The 20573-nt window shown below is 35.9% G+C and overlaps 1 protein-coding gene across 1 annotated transcript in view; it reads right to left on the bottom strand.

The window, feature by feature from the left end:
* Nucleotides 1-20573, bottom strand: part of LOC118743700 (protein mini spindles-like) — a 67673-nt gene that overhangs the window by 11077 nt on the left and 36023 nt on the right. The window contains exons 2-10 of the mRNA XM_036476497.1: nt 7425-8253; nt 7242-7352; nt 7091-7164; nt 4533-4849; nt 3526-4404; nt 1785-3457; nt 1358-1595; nt 725-1287; nt 2-60 (exon numbers count right to left, since the gene is read on the bottom strand). Of these exons, the coding sequence (XP_036332390.1) occupies nt 2-60; nt 725-1287; nt 1358-1595; nt 1785-3457; nt 3526-4404; nt 4533-4849; nt 7091-7164; nt 7242-7352; nt 7425-8002 (4492 nt within the window). The 5' untranslated portion in view covers nt 8003-8253. The remainder of the gene's footprint in view (nt 1; nt 61-724; nt 1288-1357; nt 1596-1784; nt 3458-3525; nt 4405-4532; nt 4850-7090; nt 7165-7241; nt 7353-7424; nt 8254-20573) is intronic.

Genomic DNA, 20573 nt, shown 5'->3' with positions numbered 1-20573 from the left:
CGCTTGTCTTTTGCTTCCGTACTGGCATTTGCTTCATTCGCATTCGATTGCAATTGCACACTATGGAGGTGAAAATTAAAACATTAATTGTTTTGGATGTTTTTTTTAGTTATTATATTCTCATCAGTTACGTTAGAGATCAGCAGAGCAATATAATGTGAATTTTAAAAAATTATAATAATGGAGTTTAGCAAAACGAGGAAGAAGAGCAGCACTACAATTATTAAGAAAAGAATTGTTAAAAATTTAGTAATAAATTTTCTTTAGTTTTTTTTTTGCTTTGGTTTAGTTATTATACATACTTATAAGCATTTATTATGCCAAATACAATAAAAATGTAAACGATTATTAGGGACTGTCGAAAGGTTAAGGAAATTGTAGTTGGAAAAGTGAGCGAATAAAAACAACAATCAATATAGCGATGGCGATGGCGCTGGCAGCTGGCAGCTGGCAGCTGTCAGCTCAATGCTGAGACGTTGTGAAGGGGCTCTGCATTCTGGTTTTTTATTATGTCATATGCAAGTCATATAACTAATTAAGAAGATTTTATATATGTACATATGTACAAAAAAACACACAGCCTTCACAACGCCTTAGCAGCGCACTCGTCAATTGCCATTTTTTTTAGGCACTTGTATTCATCTCACTCTCTTCAACCTGAAATTTTTTTAAACACGCACATGTATTTGGCCATTAATTGTACTTTCACTGCCACAGCACTCACCTTGCTGCCGGCGTTGGCTGCTCGTCTGGCGGTGGCAGCTCATCGCATGCGCCATTCGTTGCCGGCTCATCGATTTCTATGCTATCCTGTTGCACCACCTGCGCACTTGTTTTAGCGCCGCCACCAACACCAACAATCGCTGTTGTAGTGTCTGCCGCAGCTGGTGCTGGTTTACGCGTTTTCTTAGCGCGCTTTATACGCTCATCCAACATGGACAGATCTTTCTCATTCAATTGACCAATTAGCTTATAGACCTTTTCGCCAGCCAAGAAATATGCCTGCACTACACAATTCAATGCCGCATTGCGCACAGAGTTGTCACGATCGGAAATGTGACGCGCAATCTCCTTCAATGCTACCTGTTGTGACGGCTGACATACCGTTAAGCCATAGTTTTCAATCAAATAGCCAAGCTCATCTAAGCATTCGGTACGTTGACGGGCGTTCTTTGATTTAAGTCCATCCATAACGTACACAAATACTTTGGTATAGGGGTAGACGAGTAGTATTTGACGTAGAAGCGACCGCACACCAACGCGCACAGCATCTTTGGGATCACCGAGCTGCAGAAATGCGAATATGTATAAGTTAAATAAATTTGCTAATAGAGAAGTAGTTTTGGCGTATTCTGACCTTCAGTAGCAGGTGTGGTATGAATGCGCTACCTTCGTTTTCAGCGAGTATGTACTCCGTTTCGACCAATGTCTGGAAAACCAGATTGAGATACTCGAGACCCTTTAGCAAAACTGAAGGATTCGTATCGTAAAAACGCAGCGAGAGCCATTTTAATATTAAATCCAGATTGCAGACCAATGCCTTGTTGTTGTTGGGTAAATCTTCGTTCAAAGCCTCGATAACTTTCAAATGGTATCTGTATAAGAAATAGCCGAATAGTAGAAATGTTTGTAACGAAACAAAGAAGAATGAAAATTTGTTCATTAGATCGGAACAGGCTTTAAACAAAGGAATACAGTTTTTTATTACCCTTCTTGGTTTGAAAGGAAATTAAAGGTACTTTATAGTTAGGTTGCTAATATTCAGAATTTTCCGGATCACTCACCTAAAGTCATCGTGAAACATGTTGGCCATTAGTCCTTTGTTTACATTGGCCGTGGTCATTTGCTCGCGTAAAAGCTCGATGAACTCCTCGCGTGGCGTTGTGAATGTCCACTTGAGTACGCGCATTTTCTGTTCATCAATCAACCGTTGATTTTTAGAATTATTGACTGCCAGCAATGGCGATGTGTCAACATCTTCCTCCTTTTTGCGTGACGAAGCGGCGCCGGTTTTATCACCAGCACCAGCAGCGCCGCCCTTGGCTGCAGCATTCTTTTGCGCGCCACCGCCGCCGCCACGCACTACTTTCTTTGTCGGCTCTTCAATTGGCGCTTGCTGCTTGCCTTTAGGCAACGGTTTCATTGGAAGATTCGGACGTGCCTTATCCAATGCTGCCTGTATATCCTTCTTTGAGGCGGGTTTCTGTTTATCGAGCGCTTTGACCATACTCTCGAAACCGAGGTGTATCATTATGCCTAAAACGGCTTCGTTTGCATTTTTGCGCACATCTACATTGCGATCACAGATGTGCGCATACAAGTGTGGTACCATCGAGGTTAACTCCTCTTTGGATATCGATTTTGGTGGCAGTTGAGGCATACGCTCGGCCAGCCAACCCCATAGCTCCGATTTGAGCGCGGGCGAACCAGTCTTCAGTGCATCAGCAATCATTTCGCTCTCAAAGAACTCTTTGTAGCCACCCTTCTCGCCGAAACTGTTGATGCAACTCAGGGCAGCGGCGCGCACAGCAGGCTTGTTGTCGCCCAGCGCATGCAGGAAACCGGGAAATAAAGTTCGAACGTGATTCTTACAGCTCGAGCCCATGGCATTGGCTAGCTGCTCGCAAATAGACATGGCGGTTTGCGCGATTTTTGCATTCGAATCGAGCAGGCGATGCGCAAGTGCCGGCGCTAAATCGCCAATTGTGGGCTTAATCAATTTAGCTTCGAGAATAATGGTTTGCAGTTTATTTAGGCCTTCATTGCGTGTCTTCCAGTCTTTGTCGGACATCTCCTTCAAGAGCGTCTCGGTAATTTGCGGTGCAATGTCAATGCGCGGCAACATATCAGCCAAATTCATTTGCTCCTGCGCCTCATCATCATCACAGGCGTCGTCATCGGCATCAACTGCGGCACCGCCTGCGTTGCCAGCTGACTTCTTAACGCCACGCACTGGTTTTGGTGGCTTTTCGCCAGCACTCTTATCCAACTCAGTTTGAATTTGTGACTTTAACGCGGGCTTCTCATTTTCAAAGAACATCATTATTGTGCTGCCCATATACAAGGACATGGTGCCGAGCAGGCAAATAGCAGCACCACGCACAGTAGGATTTGTGCTTTGCACTGCTTTGCGCACGTCTTCGAGCAGCAGCTTGGGTTGTAACTGAAAACCGAATTCCAGTATAGCCTTGCTCACCCAATTCAAAGCTTCGGACTGCACTTTCGGCGACTTCTGATCAAAGGCGAAGGTAAGTACGCGTCCTACAATGTGCTCCAACTTGGTGGCTTCAGCAAAGGCGGTGAGTACATCAGCGGCTGTGGCGCCATTTTTAATGTCGGCCAACTTTTCGGTCACTTCATTGACAACAAGATCAGTTGTGGTTGTTGTAAGCGGGTAAGTTTCAGCAACAATGCGAATTATGTCAAGTTTATGCTTCAGCACTTGGAAATTCATCTCCTGCCAAGTGCGTAGCAGAGAATAGTAAATAAGCAAAAACATTTCGAAAAAGTCGAATCAAAACATACCTTTAAGCCCGGCTTGCGTGCGCTAACCGTACGGACAAGGGTCTGCGACAATCCAGTTTGCTTGGCGTCAAAGTCACCTATAGTTTGCAAGAGATTCTCACAAGCTGCTAAACGATTCTTCCAATTCGTATCTATCAAACCGGAGAGCACATCTGGCGGCAGCAATTCCTCAGCCTTGGCCTGCACCTCTTCCAAAGGCAGCTCGCGCTCAGTGGCCAACACTTTGGCGCTGCTAGCGGATTTGGAAAGTGGTGCTGCACTGCCACCGCCTGCTACGCGTTTAACACCCGACTTTTTGCCGCCAGCCGTAGCAGGACGCGACACGGATTTCGGTTCAGTGGAGCCGCTGCGAGACGATGCACCTGAACCAACATTACCAGCTGATGAGGCGGCTGCCACTGATGTTTTTGACGCCGGCGCAGTAGCAGGACGTTCCTTCTTGACCCCTACCACTTTTACCTTAATCTCAGCCTTCTCCTGGCATTCCTTAATTTTTGCCATTTTAAGTGCATCAACTTCAATTAGGAAAGGTCCAACAGATTTTTCTCCCATTAGTTTGAGTAGAGTGCCCAAAGCTTCTGCTGAGGCGTCACGTACAGTAGGATCGGGTTCATTTAACGTCTTTATTAGTGTGGTCACATAGAGTTTGAGCAGTTTCTTATTTAGCGCAGTAGGCTGAGTGCGCGCAAATGCACGCGCAAGGAAGAAAGCTGTCTCAGATTTGACGTTAGGATTTTTGTTGCCCAACGACTCGACGATGCACTCCTGCATGGCTTCCAAATTCGTGGATGGATAGATAGCGTCCATGGACTCGCGCAGCGCAGCGACAACATTTGCCTTCTTCTCTTTGAATTTCTCCAGTAGAGAGGGAACGCAGGCCTGATGGGAGAAATTGGTTAATTGGAGATTTGCAAAAGTAAAGGGAAGTTAATAGAAATTTGCTGAAGGATTTCATATTTTTGTGCAAGAGGTTTCATTGGAAAACATTGTAACTATATCACACATACCATTGCATAGGTGCCAAAACGCTTGCCCAATCCATTGGCCAACATCGCCAGACACTTTCCGGCCATTGCAACCAACACCACATTGGTGTCTTTTGTGATGACTTTCTTTAGTGTACTGACCAACACGCCATATTCGCCATTCTCCAATTTTGGATTCTCTGTCAAAAGCTTCTCGAGTGCTTCCAAGGATTCCTTGCGCAACGTCCACTTCTTCTCCTCCAATTTATCATAGAAATCTTTAGGCATCTTTGAGAGTATATCAACTGGATCAATGAGATCCATAGGATCAATGGCCTCTTCACCCTCGCCGTCTTCATCTACAAAGCAAAAGCAAAGCAAAAAAAAAAAACAATATAATAAAAGGTGCTAAAACTTGTGATTTTTGGGGTGTGGCTACGTATGAGGAAAATTAATTTCACTGTAGCATAGACGAATTGCCAATGCGCCCAATGTTGCGTGACAAAGTGGCAATTAAGCTGAGCGAAGAAGGCATTTCCGCGCATATTTATCGTATTGCTAATATCAGGAAAATAATTGATATATGTATGTATGTTTGTATATGTGCATTAGTAGAAAGATGTGCATAGCTGCGATAATGACGAATATCAAATTTCCTAAATCACTTTAGCTATTTTTTTTTTTTTTTTTTTTTTAAATGTTGAGCTCATTTAGGTGGGTGCGCGCATATTGCGGAAGCGCAATTCTTTCAAGAAATAGTAAATGGAAATTTTTTAGGGTTGCAAATGCTGCAAAAGTAACGGCTAATGAACCAGAAAATAAAAGATTTCTGATTAATTGTTTTATTTTGAAAAATAAACACTAAAAATCTTTTATTAGTACAAAAAAAATGATCAAAAAGATGATCAAATATTTGCCGGTATTGCGCAGGCTACATAAGAAGTGACTTAGAGGAAATCTCTTTGGTTTGAGTATCTGAATTTTGACGCTATAGCTGTAAGCTTTCAATATTATAGAAATATGTATGCAAGCAAACGATAAACGATGTGAATAGTCAGTCACAATATCAATAAATATCGATAACAACGTCGAATAATGTACCGACAACATATTTAAGAGATTAATATCAACATCCGTAATCAATTAATAGATCGATAACAACACATATCTCGACAACCTAAAGCGGTTTATACACTGATATATTGTAATATAGATTTTTTAATAACAACTAATGCAATGAATGATATCAGTGTTAAGAGACATTTAAAGAGAAACGTGCTGGCCAATTTCGAAAATATTACTGGCGGAAATTAACCTTTAGCGTAAGTGTAGTTATTGCACTACAAATCAAGATCACTTCAATGAAATACATTTCATTTAGTAAGAGCCGTCCCACTTAAAAAGACAAATGAACTTTTTTTTGATACTTTTAACATCTGTTTAATGGGAACAATTTTTGATAAGTTTGGTAGTTTCCTCCATTTCTCCAAATTTCCATTACAGCCAATTTTTCAGCAAATTCCTGAGGCAAATACGACCATATCTTTTTTGAAATCTAACATTCCGAATTAGGAGCCTAAAACAACTGCTTTTCTTAAAATTTAATACCCTTTACTCGATTTCTTCAAATAAATTTAAGTAGAAGGACTGAAATTTTAGGAAAAAGCAATTGGTAAGTTTTTATTGATAAGACCCAATGACTCATTTATGTTTATGCCTCTAAAAGTTTACTAGTTTTTGCAGTCTACGCATCAATCTTAGGGGCAATGATCCAACGTATCATAGATCACTCAACCATTGGTGCAATAAATGTCTTGACTGTGGTAGATGAACTTTTAATCATACTACAGAAGATTGCTTGCCGTATATACAGACTTAACTGGTGTGTATCACTCTTGATAATTGGATTAGAACTTCTACCTTGATAAGACTTTTAGTAAAGCTTGACGGATCAATGATGGCCTGTAGAAGAATCGTCGGATGAGGGATCTGAAGTCATTAAAAATTATGCTCGTGGCTTATGCCTTCGTAGTTTGGTGGCCAAATACACTGCAAAAACTGTCATACCACGTTTTAACAAATTTCGAATGATCCTAAGTTGAGGCAAAGGAGAATATTCTGTTTGAGGGTCTGGCCTCTAATATATTTCAAATTCATCATACTCGAATTTCAGAAATAAAATTATTTTTACCAAGACTGCGTTCTTTACTAGGTAGACGAATTTTTAATTTAAAATTGAACTGAAGAAGCCTATGATATCAATTAAGGGACAATAACTAAATGCACAGAGAATACCTCAAAGCTAAACCAACCGATGATTTCATAAACTTATATATCAAATATATAAATAACTTAGATAGAGGACTTAAAATCACGTAGTCGATTTTGAATTTGTAGGAATCGTCGTAGAGCCCACCGGGTTTACGATGATGGATCAACGCTGGTTGATAACAGATAAAGACACATAACCGACATTTATATAGTAGGTAGTTTACTTTGTTGGAGCAATAACTTTAATCGAATTGCAAAGTCAAAGAGCCAAGTCCGGGGTACAAAATTTAAAAAAAATATTAAATTGAGTAAAAATAACTAATAGTTACCGTCGCCTGCTTCATCGTGCTCGGCAGCAGCGGCAGAAATCTGTTGTTGTTTTTCCTGCTGCGATTTTAAATATCTTAAGAAGTAAAACAAAAACAAACAATTTATTAATTTAAACACCACAAAAGCTAGCTAGTTATTCTTCAAATTCACCTTACTGGTTCAGCCTTCTCTCCTTTGAGTTTGTCAAATTCATCCTCTAGCTCTTTGAGTGTGACCTGCGGCAATGAGGTGATTTGTGGTTTCATGGCGGCGCCAATCCAGCTGCAAGAAGAGAAGCGGAATAATTAATTTTTACATTAATTTCCACACCAGCTTGTCGCCGCTCACACTCACCGATAAATCTCAATTGCCAACTGTTTGCCTTCATCGCGCACTGTCTTATCACGATCGCTCATCAACGGTGCCAATTTCTTAATCATCGGTTTAACGCTCACAACTTTATTGCCAAAATCACGTAGTGCCAATGTTGTGGCAGACACGCAAGCAGCAACAATTTTTGGATTCTTATGCTCCATACCCTTCACAAGCTCCTCTATGACTGCCTCTTGCTTCTCTATTTCAATATACATGAGCGTTATCTGCACTGCCAAATCTTTAGTTTTTGCTTTGGGCGCAGCAATGCATTTCTGCACAATGCCAGCCATAACATCGCCCACTGTCTTGCCGGCTTGACCGCAATTCTCAACAAATATCAATGCCGCCTCAAGACCCTTTTCCTGTGCAACAACATTCGAGTCGACGACCATCTTTTTTATGAGGCCTAAGAATTTCATCCATTCTGGTGATTTTTCATCGTCAATTTCACGAAAAATTTTGGCTGCTTCCTCATAGCCATCGACACGTGCCTTCCACAATTTGTGCACGCAACGCTCGTCTACCGGTAATTTCTTGTATTCTGTATCCTCAGTCATGATGTTGGCAATTAAAGGATTTTATCGATTTGCCAAAAATTAAATGAGATGAATGTTGAAAGCTGGAGATGCGGTTGGTGGTGGTGATAATGTTGATGTGCAATGTTTGACAGTATTTTTTTTTTGTTGTTTTGTTGTAGAAGAGTTAAATAAATCTTTTCCTAATGCTTTCTTGTTTCTTGCTTTTTCTGTGTTTGTGATGTCACTTGCTTCACTTGCGATGTTGCTGTTGGTTGCTTCAGTTGCAACGTCTGAAATACGAATGAGAGCAGCGAATTAGTATCTATGAAAAAGTGCAAAATGGAAAATCAAAAATCAATTGAAATACTACATTGAAAATTGTATATGGAAAAACGTTGAAAATGTACTAGCATTTTTTTGTTTACTAGTTGAATTTCGGTCGAACGAATCGTTGAGGCAGAGTACATAAGTTTCAATAAGAAACCCAATCGGGCAAATGAAATGCAGAAACAATCCAAAATAGAGACTTAAAACTCATTGAAGCATACAAGTTTGTCTTGCCGTGCTGCTGCTGCGGCTGATGAACGTTGTGGATTGTAGTGTGGTGCTGCTATCTTGGCACGAATCAACGTCGTATTTCCTACTCAATTTGGCTGTATAACGAAATTGGGTGTTTCTTGTGGCCGGCCGGTTGGCCGATCGGTGGGAAATTGATTACCTTCATGGTTCAGCGCAGTTTTACGAGCACGAAAATTACTTTTAGTGAATATTGCAAAGGTTGTACCGAGGAAAATGAATTTATACAAAACCAAAAAATTAATAAATAAACGCTGTTGCTGTAGTTTATGGATATTATACTACATACTTCATACATACACTCACGGCAAAAAGTATTGGCACAGAGAATTTTTCACAATACGAACATATGTATATTCAATTTTTATAAATTATTTTTTCGCTAATTTTTTATAAAAATATGGTTGATAATACAACAAAAATATAAAAATATAATTTCCAAAATTTCAGCAAAATTCAGGAAAATTCAAAAAATTTGCATGCAAAATTACAGTTTTGTAGGCCATTAAATTTTATTATAATAAAGGCCATGTTTGAATAAGCTAGGACTTACCATTGATTGTTGGCAATTTTTTTCACGCGTTTTCATCCATACAAAATAAAATTCGAAATGCAAAACGGCTTAAAAAATCTCAAAAACCAACCAAATTTATCAACTTCAAACTTGCTTTTTATTATACTGCATTTTAATTAGAAATTCTAAAAAATCTTATTGAAAAGTTGAAAATTTGCATGAAAATGTTTTGAGTTTTTATTTTTAGTTTCGCACAATGTTTAGAAATTATATTTTTATGTTTATTGCTGTAGTATGAATCATGTTTTCATAGACAATTAGCGGAAAAAATTAAAATAAAAATTGTTCCATATACTGTGAAAAATTCTCCGTACCAAAACTTTTTGCTGTGAGTGTAAGTAAATACAATGCATGTAAACGTACCATAAAAAGTGACTGCTTATTTATTTGTATAGAAGTCAGTGTTGCCATATTCACAGTTAGCATAAATTACTCTTTCAAAATTTCAAATTTGAAGGAATAAATTAAAATATATCTTTCAGTTTTTTTGGAAGTAAATTTGTAAGATAGAAAAAAGTGGTGCAGTATTTCCTATTTAAAAAAAAAAAAATGGTTTCAGCTGCTCCTGGCAAATGTTGAAAGAACATTTTCCTCCAATCAATTTGAATAAAACCAAAATGAAGAATTAATTAGAAATTCCAGCACTTTGTGGTATGCATTTAAAACTTAAACAAGAGCTCTTACAAACCGCTTAGTATTGTTTGTACTGAATTTCAGGTCGAATTGTATACAAAGAATTTAAAAATCAAATTACGAAAAATAATGAAATTTAAATGTTCTATTTCATAGACTTTTTTGTGAAGTTACGTAACTATTATGTAAAATTAACAGTTACTTAATTTTAAATTATTTTTTTTTAACCGACTTCCAAAAAAAGGAAGAGGTTATCAATTCGTCAGACAATGTATGTTGCCGGATAACTTTAGACCACAAGAACCGTTTTCGATAATTCTATTTTTTTAGCAGATGGTGGTACCTCAAGTGTGGTCCAATACCAATTTGGTTTAGTTCCGATCATTGTATCATAAATAAACTAACGGTACTCCGAAATTTGTATTTGAGCTGAGAAGTCGGTGATGTTTTTTTGCTTAAAATTTGCTTATAAATAATATGCTTAACCCTTGTGAGTACAAAAATTCAACCGTTGAAGCTAAAAGTATGAAAATTTGTATACCGTCTAACTTTGCGTCGTGGTTTTTAAAAACACAATAAATATTTTTATAAAACTCCTATTTTTACCATTATTCAGCGTACATTAGATTGGATTGAGAGTTGACTAGGTTTTTAAAAAAGCAGGGGATCTCAATTATTTTTATTTTTTTATTTTGCGAAATATATTCCAAAACCATGAACAATATTAAAAACTTTTATCGAATCTCAATTCCACAAAAAATAAACGTGAATTTTTTTCAATAGGTTACATGCTCACTATCGATTTTTGTGAGACTTTTCAAATTTTGTGAATAAAAAACGGTCAACAGCATCCAAAAGAGTCAATTAAAACAGCGCGATAAAGAAGAATGATAGATAGCTGTAATTTGCCCAAAATATTTGTTCTCTTGACATTTAAAAGCGTTTAAAGCACCACAATAGCTTGTATAATATTATGTACGCTGGTACCGAAAGGGTTAAAGCAATTAAAATCCTTCATTTCTTCCAAGAATCCCTTCGTTTTTTGAAGGGTACAGTTTTTTTTTGTTGAAGAAAATGCAGTTTTTTCTTGGAAATTTAGAGTTCTTGAAAATAAAAATCTGGCAACATTGGTAAAAGTGCAACGCTTAACTCGTTGCATTGCAAATGTCCTTTTACAGCAAGCACACTAAACATCATTCTTTCGAGCTGTCAGCGCATAAATTACATTAAATTATTTGATTTCTTGCGTTGCATAACATTCAATTCCATTAAAAGAACAGAGCGATGTATTTGGACTGAAAAAATATACGTATATGAAAAATACATATGTACAAATGCTGTACATTGTAAAAAAAACTGCTTATCATAAAGACTCTCCTAAGTCCATTCAATTAGTTTTAAAAGTGTGTCAAAACCCCCAATTATGCCAACATTATTGGGTTTTTATTTTTGTAAATTACCTCTTCGAAGCAAAATATACATCTCCGAACATCCCTTCCAAAACTCGTTCTCCTTTTAGTTTCAGGGATTAAACTAGGTGCACGTAGGGGGTGACCTCCAAAGTAACTAATGGTTATCAAGATATACCGCATTAGCGAAGGAGCCGTAGAGGTGATGCGAAATAATTCAAAAAATCTGCCAGACAGTTGCCGGATATACTTTGGTAATATTTAGGAATAATTTCCAAAAGTATAGGTTTGACAATACGTCTCACTCTGCCGTGAGCAGGACACTGGCGAGGACAAATGTGCAGCCTGTGATCTTCTACTACTATGTGGAAATATCCACCATCTAACTTCGTGCGGAGACAATCTTTAACCAAAAGTTGAACATCAAATCGGCGCAGATTATTGACGTAGTACAGCGCAAGTCCAAATGTTAATAAAAACTCTTTCACACCAGTGAGGGTTTCGCTTAGACGACGGGAACTGCTAAGCTAGGTGCTATTTTTAAGGTGCATTAAAAGTTTTTTTTTGTTGTGGCTTTATGTCTAATCAACTAATTTAGATATCTTTAGCAAGGAAAGGTAATCGGATCCGATCTTTTAAAAAGCACAATTAAAACAATTAAAGTTTTTTTTTCGCGCATCAGCTGTGGAGATTCCAGTTCTATATTTATTAAATGCAAGCAGTGTACGGCGCTGCTTCATTAGATTCAAATATCTGAGGATAACAGAAATGCAGCAGCATTTAAAACAACATAAAAAAGGATGCAGTCTATTCAGCGCAAGAGAAAAAATTTAAATCAAGGGAAAATGCGAAAAATAGGCACACAAGTTGGGCTGCATTTAAAAAGCGTATTGAGCGCAAATGCAAAAATTTTCAAACACTTTTAAACACGTGCGTGCGTTATACGCAAACATACATTTGTGTGGATGTTCAAATATGTACAGTAGGCGACAAATGAAAGTGTACACCTTGTTCTAATATAATTCATATTCACAATTATTTCAATGAATTTTTTTTGCATTATTCATTCTTTAGTATAAACCATATAAAGCAAATTTTCACACTTTATTTAAAATTCACAAAAATTAAAAAAAAAATTAATCAAAATTAATCAAAATTTAAAATTTTTTATTTAGAATTTCTAGAAAATTTTCGAGTGTGCAGTTTTGTAGCCCGTTAAATTTTTAGTACAAGTTTCAAGCGGCTACAAAATCGCGTTGATTTTTGAGATTTTTTTTTTTGGAGACTGCTTTTGCGTTTTTATTGTTTATATAACAAGTGCGTTGATTTCTTGAAATTTTGTTGCTAACGGTCTTCCGCATTTTATTTCATAGGAAATTCATGCTTATATGGTAAAAAGTGCAAAAATCCGCCACCTAAAAAAAAAAACAATTCTCAAAAATCAACGTTTTGGAACTTGAACTTCATTAGACTAAAATTGAATGGGCTACAAAACTGCATACTCGAAAATTTGTATAACTTCTGAATCAAAAGTTGAATATTTTGATGAATTTTTGTGAACTTTATATAAAGGCTGCATTTCTTTATTCATTCTGAACGTTTGGAATAAACTTTTTTGTTTACTTATTCTTTAGAACGTTCCTGATGATATGTCAACGTATATTTCAAACGCATTCTGTTTATTCCGGCTGTGAAATGGGATTATCCGGAATGTATAAAGAAACGCAGCCAAAGTGTGTAACTTTGATTTATATTATAGAATGAACTATAATTAATGCAAAACATTTCTCATGAAAATAATTGTGAATATTTTATTAGAACAAGGTGTACACTTTCATTTGTCGCATAGTGTATGTATGCATGTTGGTAAGCGCATAAACTTTTGTATAACTTTAGAAGTTGCGACTGCCAAGAATCCAAATTTAATTCATTTTAAATACACTAACAAAAATACGTATGTACAGTCAGCAAAAAAAAATATGCGTACCCTGACGTTTTGACGATTTTATTTATTTATATTTTCTATACCAAATTTTTCTATTTTTTTTTTAAGAAAATATAGTTCATTCAACAGCAAAAGCCACAATAATCAATTTTTTTTTTAATTTCATGAAATTTTCTTGATCTTGATTCTTCTGGTTTTTGCTATTAAATGGACAATATTTCAAAACGTCGGAGTATGTATATTTTTGATGCTGACTGTATGTATGTACGAAAATCACAAATGAAAACTTAAGGCGCTACAAAATCGCTAAATAAAAACTTTGCCGGCACAACAATTCACCGAAATAGTTTTTCATGCATATGCACAAATGTGTGTGTGTGTGTTTGTGTGTGTAGCAATATGTCGTATTTTATGGAGCGGAATTTTTGTGTTGCAAGCGACTTTGCGTGTTGCAATAAACAAGTGGCAAGCGCCAAATAGGCAGCTATAGGAATGAAATAACACATCTCATTGTGAATTCGAATTTATAGCTATACGAAAGAAAAATCGTATTTAACCCCTTCAAAACCTTTGGTGTCAAATTTTGCAGTTGCAAAGGAATTTTGGTAGATGTGAGAATACGTGCATTCACTGGTCTTTGAGTGAACTGGAATGAACAGATTCGTTCGATACATTCGAACAAGTATGCGTTATCAATAAGCATACGCATTTATCGGTATAACTATTAATGCATTTATCGATATAGGCTTCTATAACATCGATATTTATCGACTTTGTTATCGATATATTTATCGATATTGCTCTCGATATATTTATCGATTTTGTATTAGATATTTTATCAATAATGATGTCTTACAACAACAAAAAAATCGGATCCGTTTTAAATGAGCTTAAAGAATTCCAGTTAACATTCGGTCTGTCTTGTTTGAATCGAATTAGCCTCTGGCTCTGGTCTCAGATATGTGCGGAAATCAAAACATTTCAAAAGGTGAGCGGTATTATATGGACCCTAGGTTTACTCAACATGGAGTTGAGCGAGCGACCTTGCAGCAAATCATACTGGTTCAGAGCTTGTGTACCTGTACGATAGTTTCATTCAATCATTGAGATGACAGAACCTCCTTGGTTTTGGCAGTGATTTACCCCGATACAACATAGTGCACGACCGACCGCAAGATGTGTCCCGATGATTCCTTCTTTCCCAATTAGCTAATAGATAGCGATTTTATGAAGCTTTTTGTCAATCTCAGCAGCATATGCCATAAAATGTTAAGTCTTGTAATTTTTAACCAACTTCCAAAAAAGGAGGAGTATCGGAATATTTTATTTTTATTTTTTATTGAAGTGAAACTTCTTAATCGAGTTCGGAGATGGTTGCGTTAAATATTTAACACCAAGCCATAAACTCTGTATCGTTCGTTCAATTTTTAAAAATGAGGTGTCACATGAAAGGGCTTGACCTGCAGATGTGCAGTATGGTTTTAGTCTTTTAAAGGGTTGCCATATATACGAAAATCAAATTAAAATTATTTATTAAGTTAAACGAATTATCCCAATATGGGTATCAAAAGAAATGGTTTTGAATAAGTTGTAATTTCTAGCTAAATGTAGGAGGGTTGCCACCTGTTTCAAAAGTAAAATTTAGTTAAATTATACAAAAGTCTTACGCTTAAAATACTATGCAGTACAGAAAGAGCTTACAGAAACACAATTAAAATATTTTTGAGGTGCCTGAAGAGGGTGGCCACCTGTTTAAAAAGTTAAACTCAAATTATTAAAGCAAATCTTATTATTATAGCTCCGTTATGTTTGCGATAAATATTTAACGCCACGGTACAGGTAGCATATGACGGGTATAGAAAACGAATAGCTGCGTTAAACGCCAATTGGGCGGGAAAAGACTAATGCAAAGACAAGAATATAATCAAAAACAAATATAAAGATAAGATGAAGATGAAGATGACGATAAAGATGAAGATGAAGATGAATATGAAAATGAAGATGAAGATGAAGATGAAGATGAAGATAAAGATAAAGATGAAGATAAAGGTGAAGATGAAGATGAAGATGAAGACGAAAATGAAGATGAAGATGAAGAATTTCCTCTATTAAGTTTCACTTCTTCCGCGCGTAGGGACTACACGCACTGAGTTTTTTTTTATTTTTTTATGTATGTTACCGCATAACTTTGGACCACGTCAACCGATTTCGATAATTCGGAAAGGTAGTGTCTCAGAGGTGGTCCCATATTAATCTGGTTAAGATCCGATCAGTGGATCATGAGATATATATATATATATATATATTTTTTTTTTATATGAGAGTTGAAGTCGGTTTTTTTAGCTAAAAATTACTTGTTGACACTGACTATCTTTGAGTAGGTTGACAACTTCTTGTTGATGCTAGGAGTCTGTAAGACTACATGTCCAGGCTAGTGGTACGAAAAAAAAACTTAAATACTTAAAGGTTAATAGACATTTTTATTTTTGTCTGAGTGTATGTTTCTTGATGGACATATTTTTAAGGTTGCACATGCATAGATACTTTATAGTACCTGTAAATGTATGTAGCTACACTTTTTCATACAATTAAAAGTAAAAATTGCTTATCGCGGCACGTCGCCTATTCAAATCTGCGCAGTGAAAGCACGCGCCTCTCCGGATGACCAGCGGCAATGCGACAGCTGTAAAATGCTGGCGCCGTAATGCAGCAAAAACTGTGAAATTGTATTTTTGTAATATATATAGGTGCTTTTCCATTTTCGTTTTTCGTGTAGGGCTATAAAATGTATTTACATATCGTTACCTGAAATGCATTAAGACGTAACCAATAAAAAATTCAAAATTCACTTTTTGATTGATATGTGCATCATATTTCATCGAATTACAACTCCCACATCATTTTATGAAAAAAAATAAATAAATATTAGTAACGACTTTTTACATTTCAGGTGACGATATGTATGTTCGTATGAAATCTTAAATTCCACTACATTTATGGCTCTTTGGGAAGTTGACAATAAGAAGAAGAAGAAACTTTAAGATGCGGAGCTGATTTTTTTCGGCCAAGGCAATACACCAGATTCAGCCGGTGTGTTTTGCCGAATATCTTATTTCCATTTTTTAAGCAAACAACAGAATCTGAGTGCATCCATCGGTAAATCTGGAAACATATTGAACTCAGGAAATATGAATGTTTTTCAAATAATATCAAAGACTATTGACTTAAAGAACTAGTAAATGAAAAATGGACTGAATAAAAAAAAATAAAAAAAATAAACCAAGTCGTATGTATGTATATGTACATGTATGATATGGAATTATAAGGAAGTTACACAAAAATGAGTCGCATGCCAAGGCTAGCTACCTGAGGTGACATAATGTACACAGTTTAATTACTTACTTATTTTTTGCGAGTAGATAGTAATTACTTCATTTGTACATTCATATTTATGTATAATGCGCACTATATATAATATTGTGTTAAAAGCGAAAGATTGAAAAAAGTATTTTACAATATTGCAAAAAGCTAGGAAATGTAGTAATAGGATTGCAAGTACATTCTGTCAAATAAGCTCCGATCGGTTAAATGACGCATAGAACACATTTTATGGAAATTTTTCGAGTTTCCTTTTAGAACTATAATTTGTTACCTCTGTTCTAGCAAAGCTTTGCTTTTTCATTTTACTTTACACCTAAAACTTTTAGGCTAAAAGTGAAAAACCGGTGATGAACTTTGGGTAATTAAAAAACTGGACATAATTTCTTGTAAATTTGAAAACTGGACTATTTTCGGTGATTTAATAACTGGTTAATTGTCCGAAAATTTTAAAACTGGCCATACATTTTTGTATTAAAAAACAGTACATATTTTTTTTTTGATAATTTAAAATTGGGCATACATTTTTGGTAGTTTGAAACTTGATATAAATTTTTGATAATTTTAAAACTGGACATTATTTTTTGGAATTTGAACACGTGACACAAATTTTTTCTAATCTAGAACATTTTAGGTTATTTCAAACCCGGACATAAATTTTCGATAAACTAAAATCTAGCATAAAACTTTTGGTAATTTTAAAACTGGACATCTTTTTTTGGAATTGGAAGACGTGACACAAATTTTTGGTAATTTAGAACATTTTAGGTTATTTAAAAACCGGACATAAATTTTCAATAAACTAAAAGCTAGCATTAAATTTTTGGACATAAAATTTTGGTAATTTAAACTTTATATAAATTTTTAGTAGGTTAAAAGTAGACATAAGTGCATACATTTTTGGAAAAAAAAACATAATTTTTTGGGCATCGAAAACTGCACATAAATTTTTTATAATCGAAAAATGGACTTACATAAATTTTTTGTAATTCAAAAATTGGACGTTTTTTCATTTTTGGTAGTTCAAAAACAGAACATAATCTTTGTAACTTAAAATCTGTACATATTTTGTTCGGTAATTTAAAACTAGACATACATTTTGGTAGTTTAAAACTTGACATAACTTTTTTATAATTTGACATAAGTTTTTGGTAATAGAAGACTGGACATAATATAAACTGGACGTGCATTTTAGGTTGTTTAAAAACTGGACGTAATTTTTTGATAAACTACGATGCCTCTAGCCTTAAATTTTTGGGCATAAAATTTAGGCAATTTAAGAACTTGATATAAATTTTTAGTAAATACATTTTACTTTAAAAATTGACAGCAGATGCATTTTTTGGTAAATTAAAATATGCACCAAAATTCTTAGTACTTTAAAACTGGACGTAAATTTTTTAAATTTGAAAACTGGAAATATTTTTTTTTGGAAATCGAAAACTGGACATAAATTTTTGGTAATTTCAAAATTGGACGATTGTACATTTTTGGTAGTTAAAACACTGGACATAATTTTTTGTTGAATTAAAAACTTAGCGATAATATTTGACGGTGACAAATAGAGACTGAATAAGGAAGACAAAGTTAGCAAGGCGTTATCTGCTCTTTATTCTTGCAATAGATGAGAAAGTGGCCAATGCGGCTTATGTGCTGATGTTATTATTTCAAGGGGTTATTGATACAAAACCGTTCGAACGAAATTCCCTCTTAAATTGCGAGTACTTGGTCAATCAGATTAGCATTTACTATTTTTGGCGTTAAAGCTGAATTGAGATCCGTCATTCTTGCCTTGAGATCACTAAAATAGAAAGTACTTTGCCATTGAGCGTTTATTAGGACATTGACTGGTAAATACTGTACTTCTTAAATGGCTTAATTTTAAAATGGAAAATTTTGGTTACATTTGTTCAAAAATGTTGTTCTATAACGAAATTTTTCGGCCCACAGCTAACACTCCTCTACCTTTGGTTCAATCACGTTGATACCGCGTCGGCCTATACGTACATACATACACGCATGCATATATGATGATGAAAATTCAGAATCGCTTCAAGGTTAAAAGCAAAAACCAACGATATTGATTTGGTGCACTCAAATCAGTAACTATTTTGACGGAGTGTACAAAAATGCGCACTTTTTCATTTGAGTTATTATCTGGCAAATGAAATGCACGAAAAAAAAGTCGGCTTCTATGACAACCTTAAAAGCTCATTACATTTATGGACTGACGCTGACCGACTGTCTGCCTCACTCTGCAGTGATTTGAATATTGTTGGCTTCATTATCGTCATCGATTGTCGCATGAAAACGTTGTATGACCTTTTGTGGTTTTGGCAGCAGAACCAAACAACGAACTGTAGCAGAAGAGGGTGGGTGTGTACCGGGCTGTGGGGGAAATGCCAATGTTTTTAATTACCAGTAAGCAAAGCAAAGCACAAGAGAGGTGAAAGAGAAGAGGACGGGAATGGAAAAGCAAAGCCAGGAATTGATTGTTAATGTATGCCAAAGACCCCATTCCAAACCATAGGCGACCCACACAAAACCATAAGCGCCACGCAAGCAGACAAACAGAGAAACGACAGACTGTGAAACGGCTCTAAGGGCACGTGCACACGTGCTTCAGGTGTTCACATTGAATGAGGCGGAGCGGAGCGCATGAAATCGGCTGCAAAAGACACAACAAAAAACTTACTTTCAATGAATATCAGATACAATATTTGATAAATTTTTCGAAAAATACATTTTCCCTAATTATTTAGATTTTTACTGGACATCGGCTTGCGGTGTATTTTTTCGTCCCGCCCTCTAAATCGTGTTGTTATTGTTTGTATAATTCTGAAAGGCTATGCGGCGCGCTGCTGCTGCCTTACATGAGCACTCAAATTATTAGCTCCAGTAAGTGGCGGCCGCTGTGGTGTAGTGGTAAGCAGTGCGCGCTTCCACTTCGCAGGGCCTAGGTTCAAGTCCTGGTCAAAGCTACATCGCAAAAAAATTTAGAAAAATGGTTTTTTCTTAACAGTGGTCGCCCCTCGGCAGGCCATGGCCAACCTCCGAGTGTATTTCTGCCATGCAGTGTTACCGCTGAAAGCTTTTCGAAAGTTGCAAAAAAATGTCACAGCCGAAAAAGAGTGTCTTCAAGTCATTCAAATCGTTTATACCATGTATGTAAAGACTTTCATTATTTTACCTTTCGAAACTCAGTACGGCATATTCATAGTCGAAATGAAATCGACTCTAACGTTAGTTTTAGCTTTTTTCAACGGAAAATCTACCAAAAAAGCTGCTTAGAGTAGAGTTCATCTTTCATCTATGAATTTGCCCCATTATTTTTTTTATAAATTGTTAATGGAGATCATCATTTACTGTCGAAAATAGTTTTTTCTCTTAAAATAATAACCTATTGGTGAGGGATATATTAAAAATACGCAATATGTATATTTTGCATTTAGTATGAAAACACAATTGCAGTTAAAAAAAAAGTACTTACATCATTAAATAAATAATAAATTTAACATAAATAAATTGGAGGAAATGCTAAGCTACAAAAACGGTGCATTAATTCAGGCTACTTCTGGACATTTATTCGGAAAATCTTTGACATAATAAAAAGGTTGAAATCAGCCCAAATCTGGCTAGAGGTGTAATTTTTAAGTGCCTTTGACAAGTAAATACTAAAAGCATTTTTAAACACGTAAAAAAAATATAATTTATGAAGGAATTGTATTTAAAATCAAAGAAAAGGTGCAAAAGTCGCATGATTTTTTGAAAAAGTGTCAAAATAAGCCTATTTTTAAAAAGTCGGTGCCAAGGGGCATCGATCTGCAAAAGGTGTCAATTTGACACTTTAGTCGCACAACGGCAACACTGCTGCCATGAAAAACAACTTCTCATAAAAAATACAATCGCCGCTCGGAGTCGGCGTAAAACTGTAGATCTGCCCTTTGTGTGGCAAAATCAAGACGCAGGCCACAAATCGGAGGAGAAGCTCGGCCAAACACTAACATATGTGTAAGCGCCGATCTATGATTAAATGGTGTGAGCGAATATTGTCGTTTCTTTTTCGAAGCCAACGCATGCGTGGACTGAATGACT

This window comes from Rhagoletis pomonella, unplaced genomic scaffold (genome assembly GCF_013731165.1).
Source record: "Rhagoletis pomonella isolate Grant_MI unplaced genomic scaffold, Rhpom_1.0 Rhpom_scaffold_00001, whole genome shotgun sequence".
In the NCBI taxonomy this organism is placed as follows: domain Eukaryota; kingdom Metazoa; phylum Arthropoda; class Insecta; order Diptera; family Tephritidae; genus Rhagoletis; species Rhagoletis pomonella.
Note: the sequence above shows the minus strand (reverse complement) of the source record. Positions and strands in the feature narration are given on the sequence as shown.